The sequence below is a fragment of the Trichosurus vulpecula genome, chromosome 4, assembly GCF_011100635.1.
Source record: "Trichosurus vulpecula isolate mTriVul1 chromosome 4, mTriVul1.pri, whole genome shotgun sequence".
NCBI lineage: Eukaryota > Metazoa > Chordata > Mammalia > Diprotodontia > Phalangeridae > Trichosurus > Trichosurus vulpecula.
This window is the reverse complement of record NC_050576.1, coordinates 194,738,569-194,761,291: the sequence shown is the minus strand read 5'-3', so window position 1 is coordinate 194,761,291 and position 22,723 is coordinate 194,738,569. Positions and strand designations below refer to the sequence as shown.

The 22,723-nt window shown below is 38.0% G+C and overlaps 1 protein-coding gene across 1 annotated transcript in view; it reads right to left on the bottom strand.

Annotated features, from left to right (window-relative positions):
* Nucleotides 1–317: 317 nt before the first annotated feature.
* EFCAB13 (EF-hand calcium binding domain 13) overlaps nt 318–22,723 on the bottom strand; it is a 196,437-nt gene continuing 174,031 nt past the window's right edge. The window contains exons 52-57 of the mRNA XM_036755639.1: nt 21,126–21,197; nt 19,295–19,438; nt 11,019–11,162; nt 8,994–9,065; nt 499–642; nt 318–325 (exon numbers count right to left, since the gene is read on the bottom strand). Coding sequence (XP_036611534.1) covers nt 318–325; nt 499–642; nt 8,994–9,065; nt 11,019–11,162; nt 19,295–19,438; nt 21,126–21,197 — 584 coding nt within the window. The remainder of the gene's footprint in view (nt 326–498; nt 643–8,993; nt 9,066–11,018; nt 11,163–19,294; nt 19,439–21,125; nt 21,198–22,723) is intronic.

Here is a 22,723-nt window from a genome sequence, read left to right as displayed (position 1 = left end):
ACTGAAATGTTAGCTTTGCCACTAAGCAGGGGTTACCTTTTTTGTGTCATTTGGCATTCTGGTGAAGACAGTAATAACGATACTAGTTAACATTTATGTAGTGCTTACAATGTGCCAGACGCTGTGCTAAGTGCTTCACAATTATTATCTCATTGGATCTTCATAACAACCCTGAAAGGAAGGGGTGGTGATTATCATCCCCATTTTACAGATGAGGAAACTAGGGCATGGAATAGTTCAGTGGCTTGTCCAAGGTTACACAGCTAATACGTGTCTGAGGCAGGATTCAAATTCAGGCCTTCCTAACTAAGTCTGCTTTATCGAGCTGCCCAAATAAAACACACAGTATTACAAAGGAAACCAATTATATTGGAAAACAGCCATCAAAATATTTTTTAAAATTAAGTTTATGGACTGCCTGGTTAAGAGTCCCTATCCTAAAGAGAACATGTGTATTTAAATACTCTAAGGAAATAACATGACCAATGCCTGACCCACCATCAAGGACAGTTGTTTCCAAGGCTTCTTCAAGCTCTTTGTCTGTTAACTCAATCCCAAAGCTCTGCATGGTTTCTGGGAGATAATCCTTCTTGATTTTCCCATCAATGATGCTGGTGATAATGTTACAGGCATTTTCGATTCCTAAATATACAAATCAAATAGCAAAAATATTTAGTTGGTGAGTCTAAAGGCACTTATACAATCATGTTTTGGGAAAGGTATTTTTTTTCCTAGAGTAGGAGTTCTTGGGCTTAAAGTTTCATTGAATTAACCCCAAAACTTAGAATTCTTATTTGCTACCATTAAAAAGATTTTAATGTTTTTGAAAAGATACTATGGAGTTGATGTTTTTATTAAATGATCATAAATCTAATATGAATATGCACCAAAAATTAAAGGAATGAAATGCTTTATTTTAAAATGTGCATGCTCTAAGATTTTCTTTGGAGAGGGAACAATTAGCAAAGAAAATAATAATAGTATTTACATAATGCTTTAAGGTTTGTAAAACACTTTACAATACTATCTTATCTGATCCTCACAACAATCCTGGGATGTTCTATTATTTCTCCCATTTTACAGGTGAGGAAACTGAGGCAGACAGAGGTTAAGTGACTTGCTCATGGTCACACAGCCAGAGTTGAACTTAGGTCTTCTTTTAAAAAATTTTTCTAATTACATATAAAGCCAACATTTAACATTCATCTAAGAAAATTTTTCTGTTCCAAATTTTCTCCCTCCCTTCCTTTCCTCCTCTTGCCCTAAAATGGTAAGCAATTTGATATGTTATATATGTGCAATCTTGTAAAACAGGGCTGTCCAACCTTAGGTTTTTATTGAAACAATAGACAATATATTTTGATTTGCCATTTTAGTGAGAGCTCTGCTGTAGCTCAGCTTCCTTTGCTAAAGCATTTATGTAAATTTCTATGCTTGTAGGCAGGCTGCATAAATCGCACTGAGGGCCATATGTGGCCCGCAGGCTGCATTTTGGACACGTAAAACATATTTCTATATTAGTAATGTTGTGGAAGAAGAAACAAACCAAAAGAAAAAACCATAAAAAATAAAGAAAATGAAAATAGTATGCTTTGATCTGCATTCGGACTGTATCAATTCTTTCTCTGGATATGAATAGCATTTCCTATCACGAGTCCTTTGGAATTGTTTCAGATCATTGTATTGCTGAGAGGAGCTAAGTTATTCATCGTTGATCATGGCACAATGTTGCTGTTACTGTGTATAATGTTTTCCTGGTTCTGCTTGCTTCACTTTGCATCAGTTCATATAAGTCTTTCCAGGTTTTTCTGAAATCTACCTGCTTATCATTTCTAAATAGCACAATAGTATTCCATTACATTCATATACCACAACTTGTTCAGCCATTCCTCAATCGATGGGCATCCTTTCAATTTCCAATTTTTTGCCACCATAGAAAGAGCTGCTCTAAATATTTTTTCGGTACATGTAGGTCCTTTCCCTTTTTTATATGATCTCTTTGGGATGCAGACCTAGTAGAGGTATTGCTGGATAAAAGAGTATACACAGTTTGATTGCCCTTCGGGCATAGTTCCAAATTGCTCTCAGTTCACAACTCCACCACCAGTGCATTAGTGTCCCATTTTCCCACACCTTTCCAACATTTATCATTTTCCTTTTCAGTAATATTAGTCAATTTTATAGATATGAGCTGAGTTGTTCTAATTTTCATTTCCCTAATCAGTAATGATTTAGAGCATTTTTTTCTATGACTATGGATAGCTGTGATTTCTTTATCTGAAAACCGCCTGTTCATATCCTTGAACTTAGGTCAAGCTCTCTAGCCCTGGTATCACCTAGCTGCCTCCAAAGAATACTAACTGGAAAACGAATGCTGCAAAGATGACTTAGAGAGAGCTGCTACAAGCTGCCTGACTCTTCAAGTGATTTACATTGAGTCCTAGCCTTTGGATTTTTTTATACCTTTGAAATCACTTTGTGTTTACTTATTTGTGTACTCACTATATTCCTCCAAGAACTGGTGGTTTTGTCTTTGGTTGCCCTGATGCTTTGCACATAAAAGGGGCTTCAAAAATGTTTGTGGAATTGAAATGATCCTGAAATGGGCTTTAAGATCTTTGGAGGGTGAGCATCCTAAAGGGTCCAGATGAGAATTACTGATGTGGTCCCCATGCTTTGATTCACAGGGACCCTACAAGGATCTACTTTAGATTAGTTGCCAGGATTTTGAGAATGGGAATTGAACAGCTTTGTTTTGGGTTGTTTTGTCAGAAAACTAAGAAATAAAGTAAACTGGATTCAAATGACTATCCTGTTGCTTAGTGGTGAGTGAAGAGGTGGGATGCAAGATGGCAGGATCTGAGATCTGATTAATAGTGAAAGGACAGGTAATGAGGGGCTGGAAAGTGGGTTTTTCCAAAGGTCATTCACACAGAAAATAGATGGCTACTAATTGTAGATCAAATACAAGGCAAATAGGAAATGTGGGAAAGCTCCAGAAAAAGGGGGAGGGAAATGTTTAGGAAAACTATCTTCTCTCCTCTACCCCATATCTTCTACAAAAAGAAAGAATCAAGTGGAGAGAACAGGTGTGACATGCAGTTTTCCACAAAAGTTAGCAGCAAGAGTGAGGGAGAAGTGAAGGTCTTGGTTTCAGCAGGTGGGGAGGGCAAGGACGAGTTCCAGAGACTTACAGAGATTGCATTGTCCATCTCTTCAGGAGCCAAGTAATTGTTATACGCTGCTAGGAAAAGACTCTCTAGGTTTTTGGCTTATTAGAGACAATTGAATAATTCTGGATCAGAAGGCTGAAGAGTAGAAGAATGTGACAAAAAGAAGTATGGGACTCCTTAGCCACTGAAGTTCATAACAAAGCTCTTTCCAAATAGACTAGAACTGAGCTTTTGAGAAAGAAGTTGTTTCCATGATCCATGGAAGGATAATGAGAACCCACAGATTCTGCCTGGAGAGCAAATATTGAACTGCGAGTCACAGCAATAAAAGATGAGTCTTATGGCTCTCTGTCAAGGAGTATCATGATGACCATTTGCTGACCTCTTATGAACGATCTAGAAGTAATCTATCTTTCTGGGATATGTGTCTAGCATGTCCCGAGACTTGTCACCCTCAAAAATTAATATCCACTTCTGTTGGTTTGTGGTATGGTGGCATGAAATAATACTTCCAGGAAAAACCTAGATCACATTACGATTATGAAGTCTGAGGCAGGAAACTGAGGACCTTTGGGGTACATGTGGTATTTTCATGAGTGCTGCCATTTGAAGGTAAGGCTTCAAGAGAGAGAAGAGAACATGGACTTTGAAAAGCTGGTTGAGAAGATGGTGTTAAAGACTAGGATTTGGATTTGTCACCAGGATTCAACATATAGGACTGATTTATTCTTAGCCATGGATGGAGTGCATTTACTGAGAGTCAGAAAGCCTGTATTTGATTTAACTGAGAGGGATTTGCATTCAAAATAGAGAAAGAAAGAAAAAACTGCTCAAGTGAGATATTACAGGGGGTTGTAGCTGTAAGAATAGCAATGGAGAAGCACAGTAAATTCCTAGTTGAAAAGATTAAAATTGGTCCTGTATAATTTTCTTATTGATCCTATTTACAAGTAATTGATTTTGTCCTATAACTGCTTAAGTCATGATTCTTTGTCTCTGAACTTAGTTCAGAGTTCAGCTGGCCTGTAATGGATTTAATTTAAAAATCCATCTATCCTTGCCTTAATGTATTTAACTGATCTCAGGGAATGTGTGAGAAAGCAAGGGAGTTTGGGCCTGATATTTTTACTCCATAAAGCTATCATTCAAGGATGTCTATTTTGCTGCCCAAAAGTCTGGCCCACTATCTCTCACCTGGACTCAAACAAAGAGCACTTCTTAGTCTCATGGGAGAAGAAGGGGAGGGTCATTGCTAGCCCCCATTACCAAATTTCCAATCAGTCATGTTGTTCCCTGTACCTCAGCTCCATAACCAAACATGGTGCCTTTAATTCCATGATGTCATTACCCTGCTCTGTTCTTTGTTCTGTGCTCCCCCAAACCCCTGTATAAAGAGAACTGTCCTCTTGCTAGGCATCTTTGGCCTTAATGGAGGCAATCCGTTGACCTATTTATTGGCAGGTAGCATGATCCTGCTAATAAATATCATTTATCTTTCTGAGATCTGCCTCAGTTTACCCTTTTGCTAAATTCAATTGCAACATGGGGAAAATATCTGGGAAGAGGCCAAGTACTAATGTTCATGGCCTTATATATCTATATGGAAACAGAATTTGGGTAACAAATGAACTAAAGGTCTTAATCCCACACCAAAAGTAGTGGTAGTATATAATATAGTCACCTCATAACTAGAACAGAAGTAGAAGAGGTATACCAAATTCAAATTGAATAGATCACATAATAATAAATTATGTATATGTGTATGTACATAATTTGTTATATATTATATAAATATTATTTATCATATATTAATATATAAATATATGTATAAATTTACATACACATCATGCTTTAAAATTTTCAAATCATTTTATTTGTGGGGCGTGTTGTGTTGGGCTATTTTGCCCATGTGGAGATGTGTATGTTCACATGAGTCTGTCTAGATGTGGCTCTCAGGGAGGCATGAATAGGTATCTCCAGAATCTCCTCCACCCAACCCTTCTCCAAGGGAGGTTTTGATTACTTCCTCGAGCGGAAGGGGGAGGTTGGGACCAGAGGCTGGCCATTCTGCTTCCTCAAAGTAGGGGTGCTAGTCATCTCCCTTACATTAAAAAAGCTCCCTTAAATATTGTTAGTCTAGGGGAAATCAATTTTAAGTTCAAGCTACATTTTGATCACCATTCCTTCATGGGGAAGGAGTATAAACTATATATACAAGGTCTGACTCTCTTCCCAGCAAATTCCAGTTCCACAACGAGCCCACATAATGAATAGAGAATAAACCCATTTCTCTAAACTGATAGCAAACAGAAATCGGAGAAATACATACAGATGAGAATATATAGACGTACCCACATACACACACACGTAATCAGACAATACACAGAGTGAATGAATTCTTCCAGTGGGAATGAGATAACTCAGCTTAATCAAGAGAGAATGTCTTGGATCTCACCTAATGGGAAATTCCACCAAATCTCTAGTGTAGTAAGCTGGTGATACATTGAGCTCCTCTACATGTCAGCTCCTTCCCAGAGGCTTTCTCTCTGTTTTGGGACCTGAGAGGGTATGGACCCATGTATTTTTTCTCTCAAAGCTGTAAGCTTAAAGACCAGGGTCTCTCTCCACCCAAGTTCTTACCAACTCTTCCCCTCACATAAATGGGAAACAGTGGGAAATCAATCTTCACCAGTGAGGGGAGTCTTATGGAAATGGCCTTTCAGCCACAAATTAGATTCATAAATTATCTCATTTGAACCTCAGAGCAACCCTTTGAGATAAGTCATACAGGTATTATGGTCCCCATTTTTATAGATGAAAGAACTGAGGGTCCGAAAGCGTAAGTGATTTGTCCATGGTCACACAGAACTAAAAATTGTCAGAGCCAGGATTTGAACATATCTTATTGATTCTGAATTCAGCACTCTATTCACATCACTATGCCATACTAAAAAGGATGAGAGAAGGTATGTTTCTGTGAGGAGCTTCATGGTAAAGAATATTTGGGTGAAAATAAACAGAGGGGGAAAATATGTTGTTGTGGAAGATTATTATAAGTCACCATTAATAATGATTGGCGCAAACTGGGGCAAGGGCATAGTTAGACTACATATTATGTGAAAAAGATCTGGTATTCTAGTGTACTGCAAGCACAATGTGGAGGATGACTAGGTGGCACAGTGGATAGAGCACCAAGCGTAGAGTCAAGAAGATCTGAGTTCAAATTCAACCTCAGATATTTACTAGCTGTGTGAACTTGGTCAAGTCACCTAACCATGTTTGCCTCAGTTTCCTCATCTGTAAAATGAGCCAGACAAGGAAATGACAAACTACTCCAGTATCTCTGCTAAGAAAACGCTAAAAGGGATCATGAAGAGTCGAACACGACTAAAAAGGCCAAACAACAATAACAGTACTACTATATTATAGCTAGTTACATTTGGAGTACTGTGTGTGGTTCTGGAATGGATATCGACAAGATGGAGACCAGAAATGAACCAGAATGATAAGTAGACTGGAAACCATATCATGCAAAAATTGGTGGACAGTACTAGAGACATTTAGCCTTCAGAGGATAAGATTTAAGGGAGGCATGATAATTCTTTCTAAGTTCTTTCCACTAGTTAAGCCATGTCAGTTAGAAAAGGGATTATATGAAATAAGTAAATGTAGCAGAGATGCAAATCCAGATGTAGAAAATTCCTCATTTCAGGAGGTCTCCAGGAATAGGATGGATAACACCTGTTAGGGATTCATTTACTTCAACAGCAATGAAACAAGGTCACTTACTTGTTGTAGGCAAGACAGCACAAAGACTGGAGTATTGAAGACTGGCAAAAGATAATTTTTATTGATGAAACTCATTTTTTCATTCTAGCCATACTAAACCATTATGAGATGTCCATGTAAGCCTATATGATCTGGGCATCTTCATCAGACTATAAAACACTCACTCCTCAAAAAGGAAGTTCCATCCCCATTGAGAGAATGAACTCAATATACTGAGAAGCAGAATTGTTCTGGAATTATAGGAATTCCCAGGTGCAAATAGAATATGATCTTGTTCAATGCCACATGTCATGAAAAGTTAGGAAATTTCAAGAGAAGGAGGTAAATGTATTTCAATGGCCTGAGAAATCACCTCATTTAAACTCAAATGAAAAAATCTATGGGCTGGCTAAAGTGGAAATATGTTTTACATGACTTCATATGTATAATGGGTGTCACATTTCTTGTCTATTCAATGGATGGGGGAAGGAATGGGGGGAAGGAGAGAATTTGGAACTGAAAATTTAAAAAGAAGAAAAAAGAGAAGAGAAGAAGAGAAGAGGTTGGACTCTAAAGAGAAGAAAAATCTGTGGGTTAAAATAAAGACTGTTAAAGGTAAACTTAAGACAGCCAATGTCCAAAAGTGTGGTATCATGAAGAAAAATTAAAGAGTATGTGTCATAATCTTGCAAACTTAAATTTAGTTTTGTGGGCTTGAATGATCCTTGGAATAACTGATTACCCCCTACTAATAGCCGCTGCAATGTTTCTAACTATAACTGTAGCCTAAATAGGACATGTTACATTTTAAGCATCATATGGGCATATTAAAAGTTGAAAGTCTTATTGCATATCAAGAAATTTAAATTTTACTTGGGCCCAAGTGAGTTGCAAAGTATTGATGGTTCTTCCAAATGTGTAATTCTCTGATCCATCTTCTCCTTACCCAGAGTACCCAAGACCTCATGAGGAAGAAAAAAAGATGCTGAGGGATTGATGTTACAGAATTAACCTTGCTACTACAGATCTCCAGATCAGAGACTAGTCTAGGTCTGGAGCCCATGACATTGACCATCAACGAATTCCCCTAATGTTCCAACTACATCCTTTTGTAGGGCTCCTGTCATATGAAAGTTCATTAATGTCACTTTTGCGTTGCAAATCCTACCCATCCTTCACAATCAAGTTCAAGCCACTTCTGCCCCATGGACAGGAAATGAAGGGGCTGCGGTCTTCACTAGAATCGTAGAATTTTACACTTAGAGCAGGGAGGGCCTCAAAGACCATTGAATCCAACCTCTTCATTTTATAGACCAGAAAACTGAAGCTGAGAAAGGATGAGTGACTTGCCCAGGGTCATCTAAAATAGTAAGTTTTAGAGGCAAGACTCAAACCCAAGTCTTCCCAAGTCCAAATTTAGCACTCTATCCACTATGCCATGCTTCCTCTCATTGGAGTGGAGACAGTGTTCACATTCATCAAATTATATTTTAATCAAATGTATTGTTTAATTATTTAATAATATATTTAATATAGATTTATATGTATGTTACGCATATATAAATCTGTTAAATATATAGATTTATATATGTTATGTATATATAAATCTATATTAAATATATATTTAAGAATAATTTAACAAATTAATTTATTGTCATTTAGCTTTTCAGCATTCACTTTTATTGTACTAGTGTTTATGCCTTGGTTTCTCCAACTAGATTTAAGATCCTTGACAGCAGGGACACGTTCTCGCTCAATTTTATGTGTTCCATAGCAATTAGAAAATATCTTAATCTGTGTTGCTTCACTGATTACATGTACAAAACTTTACTCCCAAGATACCAAAAGAACAGCAAATGGATGAACACCCTTGGTTTGTCATCAAAGAACAGACTTCAATTAAACAAAGTTCTGAAAGTGAGAAAAACTGTGGACTGCTGGAAACCCCGTATAAAGTTAAATTTAAATATTTTAAACTCCATGAAGCATTTACCAATTCAGGATGGGGTGAGGGAAAGACTTAACCATTTCTATTTCAAAATTCATACTCACGTTGGTACTCATGAAATTCCTGTATTTTAGCCAAAGCCTTCATGAAGGTTTTTAAATCCACTGCTCCATCTTCTATAACAGAGAGGAGAAAAAAAAAGATAGTTCAGTGGAAACACAGGTAGGTCCCTTAAATTCACATTCACAAATAACAAATAAAAGGAAGGATAGTCTGAAACTATTATGTGGGACTGCCAAGCTTTCACTTCTATTTCTGTTGTGTTAATCAGGCCCCGGTTAAAAATTTATTCCAGAAACTAATTCGATAATCACTTCATCTAGGGATATCATAAGACTAAAATTAGATAATGGATATAAAGTACTTGGCAAACCTTAGACGTGCTATATAAATGCTAATTGTCATTATTATTTTTTAAATTATTGTTAGCCTACAGTCGCCAGGCCTCCTTTCTGTTGATGACTTCATTCTCTGAGCCTTCTTCTACTGCATTCATGCTAAATTCAAGCAATGTTTATAGAACAATATGGTGATGCACCAACTCTAAGGAAAAATATATGTACATATTAATCTGAATGATTAATATTTTCCTAAGTTTAGACAACCAACAAAACAATAAATCAAGCTCTGATTTGTAGCTATTGCTGATTTCTGAGGTCACAATGAAAATTTAACAATCTGCTTGCTAGATTAGACCTGGCTCCAGTGACACCCGTAACTGAATCTTATGCTCTGAATTTATCATTTTGTTTTAATCACTTATTCTTTTGTAATTCTTTAATATTAAATTCAAAAAGCACAAAATGCCTCATTCACAGAATCAAACTTGACTATGTTAGACAAGTGGAAAGTTTCACTTAGATGGATTTGACTCAAAATCAAAAGAGTGAACTCCCATGAAATAGTTCTGTTTCCTTTTGAAAGGAAAAAAAATCACAAAGCACACTTTAACACAAAGTGTTAATTTCACAGAGAAATGTATATGTTATTCTGGACTCAAATGAAATATTTGCTATTGAGTGTGTGTGTGTGTGTGTGTGTGGTCCACACAAATTTTTCTATTTTTCTGGTGGCCCAAAAAGATTTCCCAGGATGGGGTCACAGTATCTGGATCCCACCTTGCATTGTAGTGGTAGTACTTTAAATACAAACACCATTGTGATTTTGATATATCACGGGCTGGCATAACAAATTAAATGGGAATTTTGGGGAGTTTTGCAGAAGCTGTAGACAACAGGCAAAGGCCAGCAGATGATACTGAAAAAGTTTGGAAACTCAGAAATTCATAAAATGTATGTATAATATTGTATGATATCCACATATTTTATCTTTCAATACCATAACAACTCAGACTTCTTCTCTGGTACAAAGGGAGGGCCAAAAAGTTTTATGTGGTTTTTCTGGATGGCAGGGGTACCATGCCCCTAACTCCCACGATGTGGAAAGGATAACTATACCCTCTAACTGACTGATGAATGATTCAGTAGCCTCAAGTTAGCCAAGCTTACAGGTAACCACAAAGAAAAAAGATCTCTATAGCAACCGCTTTGAAAAAAAAAGCCAGTACAAAGTCTTGAGGGCCACACCAACAGAGAAGAACCCTAAGTTCATAAGGATTTTCTATAAACTGAACCTAGTTGACAGCCACCACCAGGGAGGAGAATTCAAGAAAGGTAGGGATCTCTCTAAGAAAGACCAGAGAAAAGAGCACATTGAGATATGAACACTTCACCAACTGATGCATTAGCACAGCAGAACAAAGAACCCCTACTTGTGTGAAAGTCAATGAATTGACTCGGTTCCTTCCTGCCTTCCTTTTCACCCGTGCTGTATCTTGTTATCCCCCCAACTTTATGCTATTCTCTAACCCCTTCCAATACTCCTGCTATTCTTTAATGGATCCCTTTTTAGTACAAGCATTACGGACTCTTAAAAAAGTAAGATTAATGTGAAAATTACTCCGGCTACACCTCCAATGCTTTACCTTGTGTGTGGATGACTGAAGTTTTAGTTTTGTCAATATGAAAAACAAACATACCAATAACTCAATAGACAGCCAAAGTACTCACCATCAATCTCAATTGCATTGAATACTTCTTCAAGTTCCTTCTCAGTTACCTCAACCCCCAAGTTCTCCAGGGTAGATTCCAAATCATCAAGTATAACTTTTCCATCAATGATATGGCTGACAGTATTATTTGTCTGTTTCATTCCTGTATGTATACACATATCAAAGTGTAAAACATTAAATTGATGAGGCCAAAGAAATATACATATCTTGATTTGGGGAATGTATAGGGAATATCTAGAGAAGCAGTATGAAATAAAAAAGGTGGCAGCTTTGGAGCTTGGAGATAAGAAAGCCTGGGTTCAAATCTTTCCTCTGATGCTTATCTGTTGCAAACTATGCAACTATGGACAAATCATCTAATTTCTCTGCCTCTAAAGTTTCTTACCTATAATGTGGGGATAACAATACTGATGATGCCTTCCTCATGGGGTTGTAGCGAGGCTCAAGTTAGATAATGTATGGAAAAGAGCTTTGCAAACTTTAAGTGTTATATAAATGTCAATATACTGCTATAGTTATATTAATTATTATTATTGATTTCTAGAGCAGAGGTTTATGGGTTTGGAACTTTCCTGAACTATCCTATTGGAAATACCCTTCTGGCCCTTTTCACCTTTCTGTAAGTAGGACCTAGATTAGCATTCAAAACAGATGCAAGGACAGGTACTGGTTCCCCCAATGGAAAATGTGAGCCATTCTATGAAAGATGTCAGAGTTGTGAGCATTTTGGTCAAATATGTTAGTTCTAGCACCTAACCAGGCAACTTAAGAATGTTGTCAATCTAAACCAAACCACATTTCCTGCTTGCCCAGATTCTCACCCCATTGCTTAGTGTGTCTAGGAACCCAAAAGAGGGAAAAAGGTATGATAAGGAGAGATATCATAGAACTATTAGGACTTCTGCAGACCAGGGGATAATCCTGGCAAAAGCCTCCACACTACTTCCTCTAGCCCTAATCTTAGTTGCTAGGTCATTTCTCAAGTCTCTGAGATCCTAATGGTTCACTGATGGCAATTCTAGGCAGAAAAAAGAAGCTTCTTTCAAATTTCAGCTAAAATCTTGCCTTCTGCAAGATACCTTTCCTGGTCTTCTTTAATTCTAATGCTTTTGTTCTGAGATTATGTCCAATTTATCCCATATACATCTTGTTTATAATAGTTATTTGCATGTTGTCTCTATGACCATCTTCCACCTCTAGCTCTTTGAGAAGAACTGGTTTTTTGTCTTTCTTTGTATCTCTAACTCTTAATACATAGTAGGCATTTAATAGTAGTAGCACCATAGTAGGAATTTAATAAATGCTTGTTGACTTGATAAATCTTACCTGCCAAGGATTTCTTTCCCTTTCCAGGAAGCCATCCATCCCTAGCTAGTCAGCCTTAAGAATTCTTAGCTCCTTTGAATTCAAGGCACACATTATCTCAGGGAGTAAATAACTCTGGACTGCCTTGTAACATTTCTTATATAGTTATCTTGCAGGACTATTTAATTCTGGTGCACTTATTTATCTTTTCTGTACTAATGTTTATTTGTTTGATCTCATTTTCTGGGTTATAAACTTCTTGAATCAGAGAATTTGAATTGGTAGAGACCTTAGCAGCCATCTAGTCCAAGCCTAGCCATGAAAGGAAGCCCCATTCTAACATACCCGACAAATAGTAGCTGTCTAGCTTCTATGGAAAGCTCTGCTGTGAAAAGGAACCTGCCCTCTCTTCAGGCAGTCGACTCTACCTTTGGACAATTCTAATTGTTAAGAAGTTTCTCCTCCCATCAAGAATAAATTGGGCTCTTTACATCTGGGACCATGTCTGCCACATATTTGTCTATGCAAAAACGACTAACAAAATGACATACAAAACAACAATCAATAAATATTGGTTGATTAATTATAAAAATATTTAACACAATGCCTTGCACAGTTTAATGCACAAAATCTTACCCAAATAGTCACTTTTTTTTTTAACATTCTGGTTAAGTGCATACTCCCATTTGGCACATGGCTAAAAATAAGAAGAAAGTAGGGATGGGTGGTAGCACTCCGGTAAAGAGTTATATGAATATTTGTTAAAAGTTATTAAGAAATGCACCAACACAGGAAAGGAATAGGAAGTTTTGATCACTCCTCTTTTAAAATTCATACTCACGCATTGCCTCCTTTGATTGTTGCTTTTTTGCCAAATTGTCAACAAAGCTCTTTAAATTTATAGCTCCATCTGCTAAAGAAAAAAACAGAACACAAACAAATAAAATGTCAAGTGGAATTCAAGCAGGTCTTACAAAAATCAGATCTACAAAGTAAAGAGTAAAGTGTAGACTAACTTCCACCCATTTCCTTGTGTATTGTATTACATTGAAACTAAACGGTTGTCTCAGAAGCTAGTATGAGCATTGCTTCCTCCCTACTCCATTGATTTAACAAAAATTTAATTACATTTTTTTGCACTGGGGAATTCCAAAAGTGGAAGAAACAAAGAGCACAGATGCAAACAGCTCTTTATTTAAATAACCAATATTATTAAAATGAAAAAGCAACATGATGACCTTGACTAGAGATGAGAGGAATAATGATAGAATGGAAGCTCCTTGAGAAGTAGTAAGGATTGTTTCACTCTGTGGTTCTGTACCCTCACTGCCTAGCACATCCTGACACACAGTAGGCTGTTAACAAATGCTTGTTTATTGATTGAAATATAGTTCTATACTTCTACCAGAAAGAAAAAAAATAATAGATATTGAATAGCACATATTCATATACATTATGTATAGTTTATACCTGTATATTATTTAGAACAGGGGTTCTTAACTTTTTTGTGTCATGGACCCCCTTTTTGACAATCCGATTAAGCCTATAAGCTCACTTTCTCAGATTTTTAAATGCATAAAATAAAATACATAGGATTACAAAGAAAACCATTTCTATTTAAATACAGTTATCAAGATGTAGCCAAACTCATATATCTTAGGTTAAGAACCTCTGATTTAATTAATAGCAGCTTTTTTATGGCAGCAAAGAAATTGAGGGGATATCTATCAATGGGGGAATGGCTGAAGAAGGAATGGCTGAAGAAGTTGTGGTATATGATTGTAATGGAATGTTATTGTGCTAGAAGAATTGACAAGCAGGATAATTTCAGAAAAACCTAAAAAGACTTACATGAATTGAAACAAAGTGAAGTGAGCAGAACCAGGAAAACATTGTACACAGTAACAGCAATATTGTGTGATGAAAGACTATGAATGACTTCACTATTCTCAGCAATACAGTAATCCAAGGTAATACTAAAAGACTCATGATGAAAAATGCTCTCCACTTCAGAGAAAGAACTGAATACAGGTGGAAGCATATTATTTCTCTCTCTGTCTCTGTCTCTGTCTCTGTCTCTGTCTGTCTGTCTGTCTCTCTCTCTCTCTCTCCTTTCCTTCTTTCCTTACTTCCATTCTTCCTTCATTCTTTTGTTTGAGCTTTCTTACACAAAATGACTCATATGGAAAAGTTTTACATGGTTGCACATGTATAACCTATATCAGATTGCTTACTGGGAAAGGACAGAGGAATAGAATTTGGAACTCAAAACTTTAAAATAACCAATGAATATTAAAAAGTTTTTACTGTAATGGGAGAAAACATAAAATATTATTTTAAAAAAGCACCTCTGAGTTAGACTCTTTTATTCTTTGGGTGCAAATGGATACTATGCCCGATAGTTCCTTTAAGAAAGGGTCACATGCCAGTGGAATCCATTTAACTGATACTGAAAACTTTGGAAATCACCACTTTTGATAATGTGTTTCTGTGGAGGTCAACATAATATACATTTCAATGTGGAATTCTGATTTGGTTGACTGTTTGCAAGGCAAAAAGAAGGATCCAGGATTGGAGAGAAGATGGCTTATTAAGGTAGGGAGGAATCTGAGTGAGATAGGAATTTCATGTGACTACCCAAATTTCCCATGCTCTTAAGTACAATATGGATGTCCACCAAGCATTAGATTTTCAATGGGTCTATTTCTACATGAATACCCTTATGCATGGCATTCTTAAGGGGTGTGTGCGTATATGTGAGTATGTATCTATGTGTGCACAGGTGCGTGTGTGTGTCTGTGTGCGTGTATTTTGTCTGGACCTTCAATGGTATTAGGAACTCCTGGTGAGGTAATTATCTTTAGACCAAACAAGATTAGCAACTAGTATTCAACTTCTAGTTTTAGAGAATTGACTGGGGGATATTTGAGGGGTCAAATGACTTCCCAGGGTCATATAACCTGTATGTGTCAGAGGAAAGTTTGGAACAAAGCTTTCTACCTTCTACATCACTCTACACACATACACACACACACACACACACTGATATTTGTGGGTTTGTGGGATAGGTGCAGAGAACTAGAACTGTGACTTCATTGGTCCAGGAAATTCCCAATAAGGAAAATTCTTGTACCAATGTGGATCAGGATCTGCTTTGCAACTAATACTTAAAGAGTAACTTCACTGAGTTAAGCAACTTGTCCAGGGTCACACAGACAATATGAGTCAGAGGTGGGTCTTGAACCCTGGTTTTCCTGGCTCCAAGACTGTTTCCCTATCAAATGTGCTTTTCTGTGTTTGCTTCACCTGTCCCCATTACTACTGCTCTGTCTGTCTGTATCTTTCTGTGTTTGTTTTTGTTTGTCTCTGTCTCTCTGTCTCCATCTCTGTCTCTTTTTTGTCTCTTTCTTTGTTTCTGTCCCTGTCTCTGTCTCTCTCTCTCTCACACACACACACTCTCTCTCTCTCTCTCACTCTCTCTCTCTCTCTCTCTCTCTCTCTCTCTCTCTCTCTCACACACACACACACACACACACATTAATTTTATATTATACATGTTATTAGAGCCATCTCATGGAATATGCACAAAGTTGCCTTTCCTGCTTCTGACCAACATATGTGAGGTAGCATTTTGCCATGTGGGACTTCTGGCTATGTGATAACTCAGCATTGGAAGGACCTGGCATTTTGGGTATGTCGCAAATCTTGAGTCCTCCCCCTGCCCAAAGACAGTGATGTGGGGTGAAGGGATAGGGTGCTTCATTAGTTAAAAAGCAAATAGCTTCCTACCCATTCTCTTCCTTTCACTCTCTTGTGTAGAAAGTGGTGCTCTTTGTCTCTAGACTTTCTGTGGGGGAGTAGGGAAACAGGCAGTGGTCTTTCTACTCCACTCCCAAGTATAACAAAGTCAACCAGGTGAACTTACACCTGGGCCTTTCCTTAGCTGCCTTTTCTACTTTTAAAAAATTCAATGAGTAAGTAATTTGCAATAATTCATAAGGTGGATGTGTCCAAGCTCAAGGACTACCTTATGAGCTTGAGAGATCTAGACATCCTAGATCTCTGTGGTTGGAACTTCCCTAGTACCCTAGAAGGCAACCAACAATGAGAGGACCGACCCAAACCCTGGCCTGGCTTGCTAGAAGACATAGAATCTGACAGACACAGTTGCAAAGCTGAAATGCTTCATTGGCAGTCCTGCAAACTTGTTTATGTCTACATGACATTTAAATGTCTTCCTCCTGCAAGATTATTTTTTAATTTAATTTTTAATTTATGCAATGAAACAAGCATTTCCATAACAGTATAATTTAAAAAAAGATAATTGCAGTTTCTAGTATAATAGCAGTTATCAACTGTTACTGTATCTTGTTTTAAGAAATTCTGTCAATGAATGCCATAGATCTTTTTTGTTGTTGTTTTCCTTTGTATGTGGGAAATAAATATCTGTCCCATACTTCATCATATTTCTGCTAGATATGTCAAGTAGGCCAATGCTGCTAGATCATAGAAGGGAACAAAATATAAGAATACTGGGAAAGTAGGAAGGGTCCATATTGAGAAAAATTTTAAATACCAAACACAGAACTTGGAGGTAACTAGGAAAAGGAGAATGACCTAGTCTTTAGAAAACTTATTTTGGTAGCTGAGTAAAGGGCGGACTGGACTAGGGAGAGACTTTAGGCAGGGAGACCAGTTAGAAGGCTATTGAAGTAATTCTGGTAAGAGATTAAGGGGGACATGAACTAGGGTGATGGCTGTATGAATATGGAGAAAGGGATGTGTATGTAAGAAAAGCTGTGGAGGTAGAAATGACACTTGTCAATGGATTAAATATGTAGACTGAAGAAAAGTAAAGAGTCAAGGATAGCAATGTGGTTGTGAACTTAGGTTACTAGGAGTACATAAATGGCCTCAATGGTAATGGAGAAGTTCAGAAGAGCAAAGCGTTTGGGTGGGGGAAGACAGTGAATTCTGTTTTGGACGTGTTGAATTTGAGGTGCCTGTGGAACACTCATTTAGAAATGCCCAATAGGTAGTTGGTGATGCATGAATAAAGTTCAGGAGAAGGACTAGGGGTAGACATATAGATATGGGATCATCTTCATAGAGAATTTCATTGATTCTTTGGTAGCTGATAAGGTCACCATATTAGAAAGGTTAAAGTGAGAAAAGAGAAGAGAATCCTAAACAGAGCCTTGGAGCTCTCTACAACCAGTGGACTTGGCAGGAGACATTTGCCAGCACTGTTGGCAAAATAGATACTAGTACTATTGCTGCCATTTCTACATCAAGAGATTGCTCTGGTCATCCTGGCGATAAGCTTTTATACGCTATGCTGGCCCTCAGGAAACAGATCTGTAGTTCATCGCTGGGCCAAACTTTAAACCCTCCAGCTTGGCGGTATCTGTCAGAACTTGTGTGCCATTGGCATAGCCTAGGAGAATGCTCAATGCCACCATGAGGCAGCCAAGTAGGACTTGAGTGGAATACATATCTTTAGATCTATTAATAACCATTCTGAATTCAGACTTTTGTTTTATGATCATGGGTATGCCTATGCTTCTCTTGAGTTATAGGGTATATTTGGAGTATGTGGTACCCTAATAAGGGCCACTAGGTGATAATGACCTCAGGATAGCCAGTTTACAACTAACTTCATGAATAAGGAAGAAAATAAGTATTTATTAATTACCTACTATTGCTAGGTGGTACAGCGGACAGAGTACTGGACTTGGAATCAGGAATACTCATCTTCATGAGTTCAAATCCGCCCTTTGACACTTACTGGAGGTGTGACTCTGGGCAAATCATTTAACCCTGATTGCCTCAGTTTCCTCATCTGTAAAATCAGCTTGAGAAGGAAGTGGCAAACCACTCCAGTATCGTTGCCAAGAAAACCCCCAAGAGGGGTCACAGAGAGTCAGACATGACTGAAATGACTCAACAACAACAGCAACAACAAAAATGTGCCAAGCTCTGTGCTAAGAGCTTTACACATATTATCTCATTTGATCCATTTGACCTCTGGGAGGTAGGTGCTATTATTATTAGGTCAAATGACTTGTTCAGGATTATGCAGCTAGGAAGTGTCTGAGACCAAATATGAACTTGGGTCTTCGTGAGTCCAGGACCAGGTCTCTATTCCCTGCACCGTCCAGCTTCCTCTGCCTCCCTCAGAAGAGAGGTCTATGCGGAAACCCAGTATAAGAATTCTCTCTTGGCATAAATGAATGAATGAATGAATGGATGGATGGATGGATAGATAGATGGATGGATGGATGGATAGATGGATGGATGGATAAATGAATGAATAAATAAAAGAAAGGACCATAGGGAAAAACCGGATCCTTGCAAACTGGACATAGTGGGTAACCAACTCTAGAAAGTTCCAAGAAATAATCAGGTACACTGACACTCAGATTGTGCTTCAGAACATAGGATGTTACTTTGGGCAGTTACATGGAATTCCTGTCACACATTTCTTGGCAGCCCTGACTTTATAAGTCCTCCCTGTTACATACTCCCTAATAACCAACTCATTGCTATTCTCTCCACATTGTACTTCAAGAGAGAAAAACACGAATCCCAGACCATTCCTGAAGCAGTGAGGTGGTGCACTGGGTAGAATGCTGGACTCAGGAAGACGTGAGTTCGTATCTTGCCTCAGATACTTCCTGGCTGGGACACTGAGCAAATCACTTAAGCCTGGTTTCTCAACTGAAGGAGATAGCAGCTACCTCCCAAAGTTGTGAGGATTCAAATGAGCTAATATTTGTAAAGTACTTAGCACTGTGCTTGGCACACAGTAAGCACTTAATAAATATTCATTCCATTCCTTCCCATTTCATGATTACTGCAGGCTTCCCTCAAGCCTGAACCTTGTGGGACACACCTGCAGATTTAGCTTTGCCTTTGGAATGAACACAGATATTTATATAATAAACATAACCCAAGAGAAGTACTTACTATCCACCTTGACAGTTGGCAATACTTCTTTAATGTCTTCATTAGTTACCTTGACTCCAAAGCTCTCCAGGGTGGGGGCCAGATCACTGACCTTGACTTTCCCATCAGTGACTTTCGAGATAATGTCACCTGCATCTTCTAATCCTACATGTACATATGAATCAAAATAGAAAGCAATCAGGTTGGTGAGTCTAAAGAAACATAAAATACTAATTTTTTTTCCTAGAGCAGGGGTATCTGGGTTTGGGGCATTGAAAGACTCCATGTGTTGCCATTGGCATCCATAAAAAAAATACACACTACTTTGGATGAAATGGCAATTAAATAATTTTTTGTTAAGCAGAAAAAAGTAAAATACTAATTCATGGTTACAATAAAAGGGCACACATTTCACACTTAGAGTGTGGTCTGGAACTAGAACCTCCTTTTCCTTGTTAGTGTTTGATTAGCAACCAATGTGGTTGTGGTTTGTCTTTTGTTCTCAAAGTCAGATAATTGTGAAGTACTTACAATTTACCACAAGCTCTCTGACTTCAAGAGCTGTTTTTATCTGTTGGATACTCCCTTATGTTCCCCCTCACCTATCTGAACTTTGAACGTTAAAGCAATATGAGGTCTCCACTTTGGGAATTCCAGATTAGTATTGGGTTGGATGCAGGGACAGGCTTTGCTCATGGATGCATTAAAGGGATGCACTCTGGGCCACTTAAAGTAGTTTTGTCAGTTCTAAGTGGTAAGGCTGGCTCCAAGAACTCCTTAAGCTCCATTGGTACTTGAAGAGCACTTGATTCTAAACCAAGCCAGACCAACTCCCTTCCTGCCCTGTCTCACACATGTGTACCTATTCACACGCATGTACACACATTGTCTAGAAGGTTAAGAAATGCAAGCAGAGGCAGCAGCCTAAGGTAGGATGGTTCTGTCATGGCCACTACAAAATTTTTTATTTAGGTGGGAATTGGCTTTGATCTGGAAAAAATGACATACGTACTAAAAGGCTTGTCCCCTCTTGCTCTAATCTAATCTGCTCCCCTAAATGTGAACTCTAAAGATTTGCCAGGAGCACTCACGGGCAAAATTCTTACCCAGTTCAGGTCAAGCATCTAGCTCTTCATGAACCCTTTCTATATCATTCTGGCCGACAGAGAGATCTTCCTTCTCTGAATTCAATTTTACTTATTGTTTTTGCTACTTACATATAATAAATCTTCTACTCTATCTGTGACATTTCTTGTTTTATTATATTGTATTTATTTAACATGAACAATTTTTTAACTTCTGCATTATCTTCATTAGCTATGTCCCACCTCCCCAATTATACTTTAAGTTTATTGAGGATTTAGGTCTGATTTGATTTAGTATATACATACCTAATAATAAAAAATAATACATATATATGCTACTCAATTAAAAGTTGTGGACTAATTAAATTTACAAAACTTTACAAAGTTTAAAGAAATGTCACAGTTTAGAATTTCTGATTTGCTATTCAAAACCATCTTTCTATTTAATTATAATATTTGACTCCCCCACTATGCCCTTATACTGGGTGCCTTCCCCGCCCCTTTTCAGCTTCTTTTTGTGTGTTGTCTCCTCTCACTAGGTTATAAACTTCTTCACATTTGTATCCTCAGTGCTTAGCATAGCGCCTGCCACATAGTAGGTGCTTAATAAATGTCTACAGACTAATAAAAATGGTCAAATTGAAAAGAAAGAGGGTTAGTAAAAACCCTTCTAAAAAGGTAAATTCATATATTTTAAAAGCCATAGAGGTACACTAATACAAGAATGAGAAGGTTTCAATCATCCTTGCTTTGAAATTCATACTCACGTTGACCTTCCAAAAAATTTTCAGTTTTAGATAAAACATTGACAAAGTCCTTTAAATTAACTCCTCCATGTTCTATAAAAGAGAGTAAAAACCACAATTCAGGGAATAGAATGGCAAAGGAAATCTATAAAATCAAGTCCATCAATAACAAAGTAAAGTGGGAGGCTGGTGAACTTCTAAGCCTTTATTTCCTTTTATATTTTATATACCTAGCAGTGATGGTTTAGTAAAAAGAGCAGTAAATATGAAGTCATTAGACTTGGGTCCAGATGCCTGTTCTGCTATTTCCCAACTGAGTGACCCTGGATAAGTCATTAACCTTTTGGGGCCTGGGCTTCTATATCTATAAAACAAAGAATATGGAAGCTAGATGACCTCTGCCCTCCTTTCAGGCTGTATTTCCACTTATCACCCTTATATGATAAAGTCTGTCCATGAAACCAATTTGAGAATCACTTCTTCCTAAACCCTAGATTTTGCCATTCCCACAGAAGCATGGCCACAGAAACCTTTCAGAGAAGGGACCACCTGACAGCTAGTCAGAACCACTACCCATAATTCCCTGGGTTCCATTGGCCTAAGGACTTGATCTGAGAAAGATGAACCAGAATGCTCAGATGCCATTGACATCAAATAAGAAGATGCCAGAAGTTTGGGGAGTCATCTTTTCTAGCTACATGGAGAAGCAGTTCATTCTCCCAGACTCCTTCTGGAGGATGAGGAATAAGGAGCCATGGAGGTCTAGTGGAGGTCTGCTGGGAGACGAGGACAAACACGAGCACAAGCTTGTGAAAATGGCAGAATCTGTGCCAAGGAACCTTTCTCCCTCTCTGAACACAAAGTGGGGAATCACCTGAAGGAGGTGGAGTCTTAGAGACAGGGAAGGGAGCTTAGCAATTCCAAGATGTATAGGTGAGAAGAGACAATTCCAGGTGGGATGTGAAGGGAGAGGTAAGCCTGTGGGGCCCAGAGGTAGAAGGTCGAATGTCACATGTGGGGAACGGGAAGTAGCCCAGTTTGACTGGAATGTCAAGAGCTGGTAAAGGGGAGCAAGGTGTAATCAATCAGCCTGGGAAGAAGTTTGGAACTAAACTGTGAAGGGCTTTAAAAGCCAGAGGAGTTTATATTTCATCCTAGAGGCAAGACAGCCAGTGGAGCTTCTTAAGCAGGGGATTTGATACATAGTCAGACCACAAAATGCTGGATTTTGAGTAAGGTAAAACTGGGTTCAAATCCTGCCTCTAACATTTATTAGCCATATGATGATGTACAAGTTCATTTAACTGTCCTGGCTTCAGCTTTCTTATCTGAAAAGTGAGGATAATTAATATCTGTAGTACATACAGTGCCTCTTAAGGTTGTGCTGAGGATAAGGAAGCCTTTCACTGTCTTCCCAGCTGCTACTATCTTTGCTTCATCCTCATCTCTCCCAGGTTCCCTCTGTATCTGCTCTGTTTGTGTTATGTATAAATCATGGATATGGACGTGGACTCCCTTGGAAGAATGTAAGCTCCTTGAGCTCAGGGACTATTTCACTTTTTTTTTGTATCACCAGCATCTAGCACAGGGCCTAGCACACAGCAGGCATTTTAAATAAA